Source organism: Argentina anserina, chromosome 1 (genome assembly GCF_933775445.1).
Source record: "Argentina anserina chromosome 1, drPotAnse1.1, whole genome shotgun sequence".
Classification (NCBI taxonomy): Eukaryota; Viridiplantae; Streptophyta; class Magnoliopsida; order Rosales; family Rosaceae; genus Argentina; species Argentina anserina.
In genome coordinates this window covers 13,078,381-13,092,844 of record NC_065872.1, presented here as the reverse complement: position 1 = coordinate 13,092,844, position 14,464 = coordinate 13,078,381, and the positions used below count along the sequence as shown (strand labels likewise).

At 39.4% G+C, this 14,464-nt stretch overlaps 1 protein-coding gene across 1 annotated transcript; it reads left to right on the top strand.

Annotated features, from left to right (window-relative positions):
- The first annotated feature begins 9,985 nt into the window (after nucleotides 1-9,985).
- LOC126795520 (alanine--glyoxylate aminotransferase 2 homolog 1, mitochondrial-like) lies at nucleotides 9,986-14,171 on the top strand. The gene is made up of 9 exons (XM_050522349.1): nucleotides 9,986-10,357; nucleotides 10,700-10,930; nucleotides 11,275-11,445; nucleotides 11,586-11,729; nucleotides 11,834-12,013; nucleotides 12,200-12,425; nucleotides 13,406-13,519; nucleotides 13,636-13,722; nucleotides 13,924-14,171. Exons 1-9 carry the CDS (start codon nucleotides 10,121-10,123, stop codon nucleotides 13,965-13,967), a joined length of 1,434 nt encoding a protein of 477 aa, XP_050378306.1. The 5' UTR covers nucleotides 9,986-10,120; the 3' UTR covers nucleotides 13,968-14,171.
- The last annotated feature ends 293 nt before the right edge of the window (nucleotides 14,172-14,464 follow it).

Below are 14,464 nucleotides of genomic sequence, written 5' to 3'. Positions count from 1 at the left end.
TAGCATTTTTTCACTTGTCCAATATGCTTGGAAATTAGTCATTACTAAAGCTAATGAAGCCAGAGAATTTCATCATATTAAAAAGTTCTGAGCATAGGAACATTAAGATAATAAGATGATAGTTACAGGAGACAGTCCACTAGACAGATGAAGCACTAATCTAAACCTAATTACAATGAAGGCATGATGGACAGAGTGAAATTCCAAAGGTATTAGAATGGTTCAGGTGTTACGGTGATCATTCACACAATTCTATGAGCCTAAACAAATGAATCTTGAATGGGAAGTGGCATACCATTGAGTTCCATTCGGATTGGCTGACGCTTTGGGCTAATTGAATTCAGTCATGCCTCTTCTGACTCTGCACATCAATCCAGACATTAAAAGGAAACCAAAACAGATGACATATTCGAGTTCAAGATTTTAAGGGACATTATTCCGTTCCGTACATAACATGAGTCCCCATCCATTTCACATCTGTAAGTTACATGTACTGATGTCCTAGGGGGTGAGAAACAGGTACATTTCAAATTCAAAAACAAACAAAAAGAAATTTGATTCTTGAGAAGCTGGGAACATGCACAGTTTTGAGTGTTTATTTCAGAAACAAGCAATGTTTTCATATGCGAAGGCGAAGGCAACATGGTCAAGCCTCATAAGGCGAGAGCATCGGCGTGCAAAGGCGATTTAAGGCGATCGCCTTTCCAACAAATATTAATTTAATACAATACATTTTCAAATAATATGAATATCCTTCAAAATATATAAATATATCATTATAACCATACAAAAATATGACTTGGTTAATCAACTACGAGAGATGATTGACAATAGTGCTTGAAAAATCATGGTCAAGTACAATTACGACGTGAAATTTTTTTGTTATTCGGCTTCATTAATTTCACCCTAATAATTTCACCAATCACCACCATATAATTAAAGATGGATTCTTTTTCTTAGAAAATGAGGATTGAAAACCCAATCGTTTATACAAAGCCTACATGATGGTGTACTGAAAAGTAACATAAATTGACTTGTTAAGGGGTGATCGGAGACACGCAACGCGGATTGTAATAAGGTAACCAATACGCCACAGTTTTAATTAAAGTAACATAACACACACGATTTGTAATTCACCTAAATACCCCTTATTAGTATACAATGTGACCACAGTATTTATGGAGGATGAATAAGTAATTAGCAAATAACAGAAAAGAAATAATATTGAATATTAATAAAGAGGGTTTTGGTTGTTGCAATTCAAAACGGAACCGTTTTGGTTAAATGAGGTGCCAAAACGACGTCGTTTTGGCCAAGAGAAAAAAAAAATTCGCGTCGTCTTCCTCCTCGTCTCTTCGAGCCAGAGCCAGAAGTTGCGCCGCCTGCGTCGTCTTCCTCCTGCGATGCTGCGAGGCTGCGACGTCCCCGGCCGGAGCACTGGTGTCTCTTCAATCAAGACGCGGCCGGAGCACTCTCGAATCAAGACGACGGCCGGAACCCAGAGCACTGGTCTCTTCAATCAAGACGAAGTCCTGTGAGGCTGCGACGTCCCCGGAGCACTGGTCTCTTCAATCAAGACGACGGCCGGAACCCATACAAACCGACGACGGCCGGAGCACCCTCTGGAGTCTTTCAATGAACCCAAACCGACCTGGGTAGCTGCGCTGGGGATTGAAGTCGCTTCGCATCGCTCCGCCGCTCGCTCCGTCGCTCCGGCGGTCGCATTTCCATCGCCTCGCCTGGGTTTGAAGCTGCGGGGCTTTTCTCCTCCGCTCCGCCCGAAGGCGCGCACTGGCGACGCCTCTACGTCGCATCTGAAAACACTGGAAACAAGAGAAGATTGAGATACTCATTGGAAGATATTCATACCATGTAAGGCTTCCATATTCTCTTCCTTGTAAACACCAAGGGGAGATCCATGTACAAATAAGAGGGTCTCTCCAGGCTTTGGATGCCTTAGTGTTTTGGGTGTGACCCCAATAGATAGCCTCTGGCTACTAACCTGCAGTATAAATCCCAATCAAGTAAATGCCTGAAACATCTACTCAATTAAATACTAATCAATGTGCTCCTTTCCCTAATAGATAATTAAAATAATTTAACAAAACGAGAGCAGGACCATTTTATGGCAATAGTAACCAGAGTGCCATCAAGCTAAGTAGTATCTATTATGTGATCCAGTCACACATTAATGCCTATCTCAAACCAAAAAGAACAATTCAATACCAAACCACTCGAGACAGGAAATGAACATTAGCTAAGGGCCATCAAAATTGCACCGGCATAAAAATGAGTCCAGACTTAAGATTTAAAAATGATTAACAGAGAAAAAAGAAAGAAAGAGGAAAACCAACATGAATCAGTCCTATCCAAAATGGAACCAAGTTGAGACCAACAATCACCCACCCAAAATATTAAAAAAAAGCTTTGTAACTAATGACTAATGACTAGTGAAGATATGATCATAAATTGTTCAGCACTCTAGATTGGCTTAAAATAATCTTATGTTTCTTTCTAAGCATCGAGAGTCAGTTAAAGCTATCAGGATTAGACACCATGACAAAGAGACTGCAATTAGATTGATAGATATCTGCGAGAGAAAAAAAAAAGGACATAAATCAATCCTATCCATTACAGAACCAAATTGAGACCAAGAATCTACCAGCCAAAAAACTTAAAAACATTCCTCAGTAAAAGTGGCGGCGGGGGGGGGGGGGGGGGGGGGAATCTGAGGTAACTGAAGACCCCAAAAATGCCCCATCCATCTCCAGCCCACTAAACTCTCCATATATATAGAATACTTACGTGTTCTATTGGGATGCTTCAAACCATGTCCTTTTTTTTCCCACGCAACGAATCAATAAGGAATTAACCAGCTCAGGCAAAACCTCTGAACAGATTTAAACAAAGCCTCATTGCATACTGGAAATTCAGGAGAATGCAATCAAATAACCCATCGTTATTTACCTATGATGCAGAAGTTAGGAGAAAATTAATCCAAAAATCATCGTTTTTGAACTCTAAAAATTTCACCCCAGTAAATCTTTGCAGGTGCAACAAGAAAACCAACCAAGCTCGCAAATTTTTGAGTCTCAAAGTATATGCTGACATCATGTCTCCAAGAAGTACATGAGTAGAACCCCGTCCAGCATCCATCTCATATCTGGTGTAGTAGGCATCAACCTAATCTGTTCTAGCAAAGTTAGCAAAGAACATTATTTCCCAATCTGAGCACCCCTCATAGTTCTTCTGAACCCCGTGTCTCATCCCAGGCGACAAGAATTACACCACATAAGGGTACAATCCCCAATGTTTACAAGTTAAAATAAACAGGCATAACAAAATGATATTGCCAAAGAAATAGTATTCCCAGAACCTCTCCTCAGAACAAACGGACAACCTGTATATCTGATTACATCTTCCTACTAGACCCTTTTCCCGCTAAAGAAACATCCCAACCATTTGCTATGCTGCCCTCCGCAATGTCCATAGACTCTCATTATAATCTAACTGAATTCCTAGACATATTGGGAATAAGGACAACGAGTGAGCAGACAAGCTAACTAACACTACTTGAAAACAAGTTAATGAAAGTTAACCCTAAGAATTGGAAAGAAGGTACAAACCCCGGGAGTTTGAAAGAATCTTTCTGCCCTGGCATCTGAGTATCAAATGGCTCCTCTAAAACCTACAGCACAAAAGTATTGTTGAAATCATTTAACATGTATACATATGATGTATGTAGATACTATATATACTTATTTGGGTGTTGTCTGTGTTTATGTGTATGATGATGTATCTATCTATGCACGCTTTTTAATATTACCAATTCTTCAAAAAGCATGCTACTAAGAATTTTGAAGCATCAAACTATATACAAACATGTTCAAATGGAATTGACTATATTGATTCACTTTAGAGATGGGTGTGAAAGCCCTATAATTGTCAACAGAGAACTCACAAAATCTCTTATCTGCAGATTATCATCACCCAAAAACATTGATCTCTCTGCCACCAATCAACTCAGACATGTGAGATAAGCAATACAAGAATAATGAGGGAAGCAATATACTCTAGTTCTCGCACTCCATGTCTGAACAGAAGAATTTACCAATACCTGCTTTACTAGAAAACTCAAAGCCATCCAAAGTTTGGCAACCAGAATGAGCCACAGAGAACTGGTTTAGGAAAGAACTATGTAAATCATTTGGACCGTTCATAGATACTTTTCCATCATCACAAATCCACTGAAGTTGAACATTTTCATTCTCTTCAGTTTTTACAAATGACAGGGTTCGGAAAGTTCTCTTTGAAAAACTCCAAAACAGGTGTTTCCCGCTGCTCTTTGGTAAAACATGAGCGAAGCAAACGCAATTTGGTCCTCACATGTTCAATCTCCACATCACTAATAGCCTTAATGGCAGAAATCCGTCGCTCAACTTTAAGAAACAAACAAATAACAAAAGCATCTTGTCACCACAATTTAGAATAATCAGTACTTTAATCTAACTCAGTAACTAAATCACAGTTTAAACTTGGACTTTAGAGTTACTAATGCACACAAAATTGTAAAAGAGAAAGCCTTCTCATCAAAACCCACCCATATTACAGCCAGCACCATTTCGCTATATGGTTAAGAAAATCTACCAATAGACACACGAAACTAGAAGTGTCAAACTGACATTTTTGTCTTTGAATTTGGAACTTAGGGTTACTAATTGAACACAAAACTGTAAAGGAAAACGACATATCATCGAGACCGACTCCTATAACAACTAGCATCATTTTCTCTAAAAAGGCTATCTGTCAATAGACACACCAAACCTACAAGTGTCAAAGTGAAGATATACCATCTGGGTCCGAATACTGATCTTCCTTCCTCTCATTGTGGGCTTCAATTTCCACAGCAACTTTCTGTGCAGCTTTCACCTCTTTTTCTAGCCATATGAACTGTCAATATCCTATTACACCCAGCAAGAAAATCCCAAACCAGATAATAAAAATTCACACACAATTCTCAAACTATTTGCTAACCATACATACAGTATAGAAGTTGGTAAAATCTTAATGAAAGAAAAAGATGGTGTTGGTTATAGGTTATATTTCCTAGAAATGATTATGATTACAGCAGCAAGAACAGGAACAACAAGAGATCAAAGGACCCATACACGCACACCTATTACATGCCTATGTTGAATAACCCTCAGTAAAAATGCAAAGCACAACCTTGAGTTTCAAGATCTTTCCCTTTCTCGCAAAAAAAGCTACTTTTAACTACTTCTCCATCTAATCAAATAATGAAAATCAAATCGCTTGAAAAAAGCAAACAAAACCTACAATTGCTAGAAAATAAACTGAAAGGCACTCAATATCATACTTGGGCATACAAACTACAGTAACAGAAGCACTTCAACTTGAGAATCAAACATACCCAGTTCTTCTCCGCAAGACAAGGCCTCGTACAGTTCCAAGTTGTTCAACTAAACTGAAAACAAGGCTCCATTAAGAACCAACCAGGGGTACATAATGTAATTCCTTCAACTTTATGAGGGTACCCAATGTAATTTTGAAAGATTCATTGAAGGCCTAACCCGCGCGTCCTCGCGGCTTCTGCTCCCCCCCGAAAAGGAGGACTTCGGCTTTTGCTTCCTAGAAAAGCAGGAGTTTACTAAAACCATTATTCTTCTTCAGAGATATAAAAGGGTCGGCAAGTGGTTTTCCGGCGATGGGTTCCCGGTGGGCTAAGGAAACCCGTGAAGAGGTATTAACCCCCTTTTCTTTTGTTTTTCCTTTTCCCAATTACCCACAAATTTCACATCCACAAGGATTCCTATATCAATCAACAACTTAATTCGTGTATTTACATGTGTATGTTGTTATTGGATTTGAATGTTTAGTTTCATAGATTAACTGAGTTTCGTTTTGTCTCTCTGCTCTCCGTTTTAGTTATCCAGTTATGGTGTCGGGTACGAATGACAACCCAAATGACAAAAGGCTGAAAAAGCAAGACCAAACTGTGGACTCAATGCTGCCTCACCTTCCGGACCTTATTGTTGAGAAGATTTTCCAACAGATTCCCACTAAACTTGCCGTACGCTCAGCCATTGTTTGCAAACAATGGCAAGCTGTGTGGTCCTTGGGAGTCCCCTTCTTAGATTTTGATGACAAGGGAGACTCGCCCAGTGATCATGGGGATGACCGAAGGAAGCTGTTGTTCATGGACTTTGTGGAGAGCTGTTTGAGACATTGGGAGAGGAACCAGCTTTTGGAGTTGAATAGTTTCAGGCTTCGAATGAGATCATACGATTGTGAACTAGTAGACTCGACTAGAATAGACAGCTGGTTTAGATTTTCGGTTGATAAATGCGTCAAAGAGTTGGATATCAGCATTCGAAGAAAAGATGACAATGGTTTAGTTGGAAGGACATGCTACTGCATACCCTATACCATTCTCAATGCGCAATATCTTACCAGTCTGACTCTGGAGCATGTGAGAATCCCGGAGAATATTGATCTGATAAGCCTTCCATTGTTGAAAACTATGTCCTTAAACGCTGTGCTGTTTGATTGTTACATGAATTTGTCTAGATCACCCTGGCAGGGCTGCCCTTCCATCGAGCATTTGTCGCTACTTTCGTGTTTTCTTGGCCTCCCGGGGAGCTATAGCTGGCTTGTTGTCATCAGTTCCAGTCTTAAATTCTTGCAGGTTATGAATTGCGAGTGCAATTCCATTAACATTAAAGCCGAGAATCTTGAATCTTTTGTACTCACTTCAGAATTTCCTCAACTTGGGGCCATCACCTTGGAAAATGAATGCGTCAAGTTAAAGTATGTCAGCGTTTCTGTTCAGCTTTCGTATGCCTCCTTTGGAATGGCCGGAACATACCGGCATAATTTGATCAAGGCCACTATTGATATTCCAAATCTCAGATGTTTCAGCTATGATGGTTATTTACTGCCTAATGATGTAATATCTCTGAAAGCTCGAAATCCAGTGGCTGCATTTCTCAAGCTTGATTGGGATGATGAACAAGTTGTAGAATCCACTTTCCTCCCTCCATGGACGCACTTTCCTACTTGGAGAGATTTTCTTCAAAACTTTGCTTGCTGCAGTGAAGTATCGCTAAATGTCCGTCATGATGCCATTGCTGAAGCTCTCACATTTCCAGAAAATTTCAAGAAGACATTCTCACCGCCGTTGCTGAACATCAAGCATTTTTGGGTCTCGATTGTACGTCTTCGTTGTCCGCAAACACTGGCCAGCATTTCTGCCTTCACAGACTCTTTGCGTTGGATGGCACCATATGCAATGATTATGTTGTCTTACTACGACTATGATGGGCGGCTTAGTTCATCTTCAGATGAAGATGAATCATCAGAGGAAGATGAAGATGGGTTCTTTTATGTACTTTAAACATTGGTACATCAGACAGACAATGTTAAAGTCTATCCACTCTGGATTTGACAACTTATCCCTATGGGGATCTTGACGCATAGATATACATGAAAGCTCAAGAGTGACTACCTTTACCTCCATCAAGTGCCTCCAGACCACGGAGTGCTCATGCAGTTAGATTATGTCATTTGTTGTACGGGTTGAAGCAATTTGGAATAATGTGGTACAATCGATTGCACAAGTACTTGAAAGAGAGAGGATATAAGAATGATGAACTATGCCCATGCATATTCATACGAAAGACAAATTCCAGATTCGTCATTGTTGCAGTTTATGTTGATGACATGAATGTAATTGGTACTCTTGATGAGATTGAAAAGACCATGTCTTATTTGAAGTCGGAATTTGAGATGAAGGACCTAGGGATGATGAAATTTTGTCTCGGCCTTGAGCTTGTGCATAGGGCCGACGACATCTTAGTCCACCAGTCAAACTACACGCAGAAGATGCTTCGACGTTTCAATATGGATCTATGCAGTCCATTGTCTACTCCCATGGTCATCTGAAGTCTAGATATCAAGAAGGATCCATTCCGTCCTAAAGAGGATGATGAAGAAGTTCTTGGTCTTAAAGTTCCATACCTTAGTGCAATTGGGGCATTATTGTATCTTGCTCAATGCACTAGACCGGACATATCTTTCGCAGTGAACCTATTAACTAGATTTAGCTTCGCGGCTACGCTACGTCATTGGAAAAATGAAATCAAGCATTTGTTTCGGTACTTCAAAGGTTCCCTTGACATGAGATTGTTCTATCCTTACAACAGAGAAAACACCATGGTTGTGCCACCTCACACCGGCGTCGTAGGAAGCCTTGACAGCATCGCCGGCAGCCACGGCGTGGCGGCAGACCACGGTGCCGAGAGCAGCAACTGGTCATGTGCAGCTCCTTCCCCCGGTGCAAAGACTCTAAACATCTTGTTAATTGGTTATGCCGACTCATAGTACCTCTCTGACACTCACAAGGCTCGTTCTCAAACCGGTTATGTGTTTACCATTGGGAATACGACGATATCTTGGAGATCCACGAAGCAAACTCTTGTTGCTACTTCTTCGAATCACGCGGAGATCATCGCTCTCTATGAAGCAGTTAAAGAATGTGTTTGGCTACGATCACTCGTTCGTCATATTCGTGATTCTTGTGGATTAGTCTCTACAACTAATCCTACATGCATTTATGAAGATAATGTTGATTGCATAAAGCAGACAAAGTTAGGTTTCATCAATGGAGATAACACCAAGCATATTTCGCCCAAGTTCTTCTACAATGTTCAACAACAGAAGTTCTTGAATGTTCAGATCAATCAAGTGAGTTCAGAATCTAATGTTGCGGATTTGTTCACCAAGTCTCTACCTAAATCTACTTTTGTGAAACATGTGAAAAGCATTGGCATGCATCGTTTATCGGAACTTTAGAGTTTGGTAGACTTCAGGGGGAGTTTACATCACATGTTAAAATCTTTAAGTAGTTGGTGCATTGTGCTCTTTTTCCCTTCGATCAAGTTTTTTGTTTTACCCAAGAGGTTTTTGTTTTGCTTGACAAGATTTTTACCGAGGCAACGTTGTGCGCCATGCAACCTAGGCATGCGACACAAGGGAGAGTGTTCCGGGAGAATTACTATTATATCATTGTGTGTGTCTAAGCCTAATAGGTTTCATGTTAGGAGATAGATTAACATCTCCGTAATAGATTAAGACTCTAAATCCTACGTGATTGTGGTTTTGTAATGCCTATATATATGTCCTCATATAATTCAATAACACACAGTTATTTCATCATGCATCACAAACAAACTAATTACATCAAAACAACTAACCACACAACTAAAAACAAAAGCCCATGTGGGTTACTGACTTTGGAATAAAAAAAACCTCGAAAAAAATTGAGAAACTAAGGTTCAAATAAGCAGTAACCCGTATGCTGTTTAAAATCATGGTTATTTATGCTACATTTCATAAATAAGCAAGTTATGATAAACATATCAAACATACAATGAACTCATATAAGTGTTTATTTTACTTAAATCTCAATACCGAACTGAGCCATAGATAAGTATGTAAGCTACTTAGTACGTTGTGATTTGTCTATAGTTCTGAAGCTGTGGTTATTCATAGAATGGAAGTAGGTGAGATTTCATGGTGTCATTCCCGTAATTGATGATTTCACCAGAAAAACCTATGAACTTTTCAATGCACTAGCAAATCTCTTTTTGGAGTGATTTGTCTTCAATAGCTCAATTTAAGCAATTAGCATTAAAGCCACATCAATCATCAAGCACTCCTCTAGTAGTCTAGTGTACGCAACCACCAAAAGTCTCTTGAATTATGATGAAAGTAAAGAAAGTACCAGTTTAACCTTCGTAGGGAATCGTCTCTTGATAATGATGAAAGCAGACCCCACTTGAATCTATTGAATCTATTTACCCCCCTTCGTAGGGAATCTCATCGAGTCACACACACGCACTCAACTCCTAGCTGGACTCTGTATCTTTGTTGTTATCTTTCCCTTTCGATAAGCTTAAAAACAAAACAGATGCAAACTCCACGCCATAGCCAGCACACACGCTCTTCTCACATTTGCCTACAAATACTGCAACCCACTTTGGCACTCTTTCCCATTTCTCTCCTTTGAGTCATTTCCTTCCGCATTCTCATACAACCATCCATGGCGTTTCAGAGGCAGCTTTTCCGAAGAGTTGTGGGAGATTTATCCAAACCCAAGATTGGTAGGGTGGCTTCCTTCTCTACTCTTCAGTCTGCTACCTCTGAAGAAGCTTCCGTGCCTTCGTTGCCGCCGTTTAATTATGAGCCGAGGCCGTACAATGGGCCACGCGCCGATCAGGTCCTTGAGAAGCGGAAGAAGTTTCTGGGTCCTTCTCTTTTTCACTTCTACCAGAAGCCTGTACGATTCTTGCTCTCTTTGTTTTGTTGTTTATATTGGTTTTGATTCTAAATGACAGAAGTATTAGTCTTTGTAAACCAAGATGTAGACTTCAGAATTGGAATGGTATTCTGTGGTTTTTAATCAAGATTGAGTCTTTTTCAACTGGGCCATGAGTTTCAAGATCCCCTTATATTTTGTTGCATTAATAAATATCATATATAGGATGACGTTGATGCATATAAGCATGTATTTTAGATCAGTCCATATTTTTATGTTCTGATTCCCTTGTAGTTGGTTTGTTTGTTTGTTGTCAACTATTGTGTTTTGGGTTTTGAGAGTTTTTGTTTGTTGTGCAAACAGATCAATATTGTAGAAGGGAAAATGCAATACTTGTTTGATGAGGATGGCAGGCGCTACCTCGATGCATTTGCTGGGATTGTGACTGTTTCTTGCGGACATTGTCATCCGGTTGTTTTAAAGGCTATCATGGAGCAGAGCCAGCTTCTTCAGCATGCTACAACCATATACTTGCACCATGCAATTGCAGATTTCGCAGAGGCATTGGCTTCAAAAATGCCGGGAAATCTCAAGGTTTGTTATCTTCAGTGTGTTTTTCCAGATGAGTATTTGACCTTGTATGTGATTCTTGTTCATTGCAGAAAATGAGTGTGTAGTTAATTAATCAGTCATGGTATGTTTAAGCCTTTTCTATAATATGTTAATATAACTACCACAGTGCACTTCTTTTTAGTGAATGTAGGTCCAGGGTTCACCATTTTAGTTTCTGTATCTTTATGGCATTTATTGCTTCACTATGTGTTTATTCTTAACTCATGTTTCTTTTAATATAGATGGAAACAATTGCTTCGTGGTATGAATATGTGCCAGCAATCATTTTAAAACTGTATCTTATACAAGATGATTGTCAAATGCAGGTTGTATACTTTGTGAATTCTGGGACAGAAGCAAATGAGTTAGCAATGCTGATGGCTCGTCTGTACAGTGGCAGTCTTGGTATGATTGCGTTGAGAAATGCATATCATGGTGGAAGTTCAAATACCATTGGATTGACAGCATTGAACACGTGGAAATATCCAATTCCACAGGTTTGTCCTAAATAGGTTGTATGTTTAGTCCTCTGAAATGAGAAGTCATCTCTGTTTTCTGTAACTTCAAAACTCTGTAATCAGTTGTTCACAAAAACATGCCAATGAAAAATCTGCTGAAGAGCAGCTCCACTTTGCAGGGTGAGATCCATCATGTTGTAAATCCAGATCCCTACCGTGGAATCTTTGGCTCTGATGCCAGGAGTTATGCGAAAGATGTGCAAGATCACATCGATTATGGGACTTCCGGCAAAGTTGCCGGTTACATATCAGAAACAATTCAGGTAAGCACTGGTTTGGTATCAAATGAAGCTTATTTTCAGTACATAAAATCACTGATTATTCAGCTGATGATTAATTAGTTCTTATCCTCTTTATGTAAATGTAGGGAGTTGGAGGAGCTGTAGAAATTGCCCCTGGTTATCTGAAACTAGTTTATGACATTGTTCGAAAGGCAGGTGGTGTCTGTATAGCCGATGAGGTCCAGACTGGGTTTGGCCGAACTGGAAGTCACTATTGGGGCTTTCAAACTCAGGGTGTGATCCCAGACATTGTTACAATGGCTAAGGTGTTCAACATATCTGCTAGATAGTTGTATTTATTGTTTAATTGTTTGACTTGTGCGTTCTGATGCAACACAGTAGTTTTTGAGGAAGATGCATAAACTTTATGACCAATGGTTTGATTTTAGTGAAGCATAGTACTTATTTACAAAACTAGTCACACAATTAATTCCCAACTTTCATATTGTCAGGGCATTGGAAATGGTTTGCCTTTGGGAGCAGTGGTCACTACACCAGAAATTGCGAGTGTTCTGGCGCAAAAGATACAGTTTAACACTTATGGAGGAAATCCTGTATGCTCTGCAGGAGGGCTTGCAGTTCTGAAAGTCATTGATGAGGAGAAGCGTCAGAGTCACTCTGCCGATGTTGGCTCACATTTGTTGGGGCGTTTGAGAGACTTGCAAGAGAGACATGACAGTAAGCACAATTGAAACTTTGTAATATATTGGAAGTTCCTGTCCCAATACATATATCTCTTTTACGTAAGTATCTAGTTCCTGTCCTTGTATTGGGTAGGTAATTTGCTGTGCTAGTTTTAGGTCTCTGAATTACCTATAGAGCTGAACAGCCCTTGTCACCCACATCATTGTCTAAACCAGTAGAAGTACTCTTTTCCATCCTTTCCAATTAGAAAGATGTTGACACGCCCATTCTACAATTAGCAAATCCATTGGGGTGAGTAGAGGCAATTGTGGAAAAAGCTATAGAATTTGATTGCTCTGGTTCTCTCGTACTTTCTATTTCTTTTTTCTTTGGCTTCTACTTAAGGACAATCAAGGACTAAGGTGAAAGACTGGGGACATCAAAATAGCCATAAGGTGCATGTGGAGGTTATGTAGTTGAATCAACAGACCTCTACCTGTTAAGTTCTGGTAAATTAGTCACTTTTTACCAGTTAACGTATTTAATTAATCAGTCCTTGAGCATACCTCAAGGGATATAACTTGATCCCGAGAATAGTTATGTGTAGCTTTATCTGATAAGTAATCAGTAATCTACTCTATTTTTATGTTTCCTCATACGGCACTGAATTGAGAGCTGCTGATCATTACTCGATTAGTGACGTTAGAAAAAGCAAGTGGATCCTAAACAAATAGGTTTAATATGTCTTTTCCAATATCTTGGTTAGGTTATTTCTAAGATGCTTTGACAAGAATCTCATAGCCAATGTAGACATAACTCATTACATGCACAATTGGTTATCACTCTATGGTCCAACTACATCTTACTTATGACTTGGTTTTATCACCTCACCAAACACAGGCTGCGGATTCTAGCAAAAAATGTGTTAAATTTGGCTAGTCCTTTCTAAATGCCTTGCTTTTTTTATTTGTCTAAATTGGTCATATGTTTGCGCAAGTGTTGATAACTTCCTATGTATGATATTTTTTTTCCAGTCATTGGAGATGTCAGAGGTAGAGGATTAATGGTGGGAGTGGAACTGGTTACCGATCGAACTGTAAAGACACCTGCCAAGGCAGAAACAGCGGTGTTGTTTGAAAAACTTAGAGGTAATGAGACACCCTCTCAAGTCTTGGAATAATATCAGAAGCCTCCTCTGTTAAATTACATTTTCTCTATTAAATATTTTACTATGTATTATTCATTATGTTCTTCCTTATTGAAGAGCTTGGAATTCTGGTCGGTAAAGGAGGGTTGCATGGTAACGTTTTTAGGATAAAACCACCGATGTGTTTTACCAAGGACGATGCAGGTAATTGTTATGTCATATACTCTTGGTATAAATGAACACATCTGATTTCCTAATGAACACTAACACACACACACACACGCACACACACACACAACAGAGATAACATGAGTTCTGTCAGCTTATCAAAATTGATTGGGGTTGACTGGTTAACATTGATTGAGTCTTCAAAAAGTACTTAATTTATTACTTGTCTGTGTGCAGATTTTCTTGTAGATGCGATGGACTATTCAATGTCAAAGTTGTGAAAGCTAATGCTTGAAGAAGACTGAGTTGGAAATTGCTTTGCTTAGAGGCTCCTCCACTAGGAAACTTGAATAATTAATGTAGTAATGTACAGGGAAATTCGTTGCAGTTTGTGGCAATTCAATGAGAAATAGCATGCTTGATCTTTCCCAAAACCCCATTCTTCAAAGATAAGTAAATAGGTAAAAAGCATGGTCATTGCCAAACACAGATGAAGCAAAATCATGATGGAAGAGCAGGCTTCTCTGAAAATTTTAATCGCATTTTACGATTTCCAAATTGAGCATTCCGTGGAAAAATAGAAGTCTGTATATATTTGAAGGATTACCTGAAAATCCAACACTAGCCATCAGATGCTGAAGTGACGGTACGTTTCTCTGGATAGTTTTCAGGCTAATTCTGAAACTCCATATAGAGAAGGCACCATATAGAGAATGCATGAACGGGTATGCTTGTTCTCCCTATACCACCAGGAGTAATGGTGCATATTGAGATCTCT

Bases quoted from the DNA above. Each gene is read 5' to 3' on its own strand.
- LOC126795520 (XM_050522349.1), top strand. From the start codon at position 10,121: ATGGCGTTTCAGAGGCAGCTTTTCCGAAGAGTTGTGGGAGATTTATCC. The intron at 10,931-11,274 runs GTTTGTTATCTT...TGTCAAATGCAG, and splicing joins AAATGCCGGGAAATCTCAAG to GTTGTATACTTTGTGAATTC. The intron at 13,723-13,923 runs GTAATTGTTATG...GTCTGTGTGCAG, and splicing joins TTTTACCAAGGACGATGCAG to ATTTTCTTGTAGATGCGATG.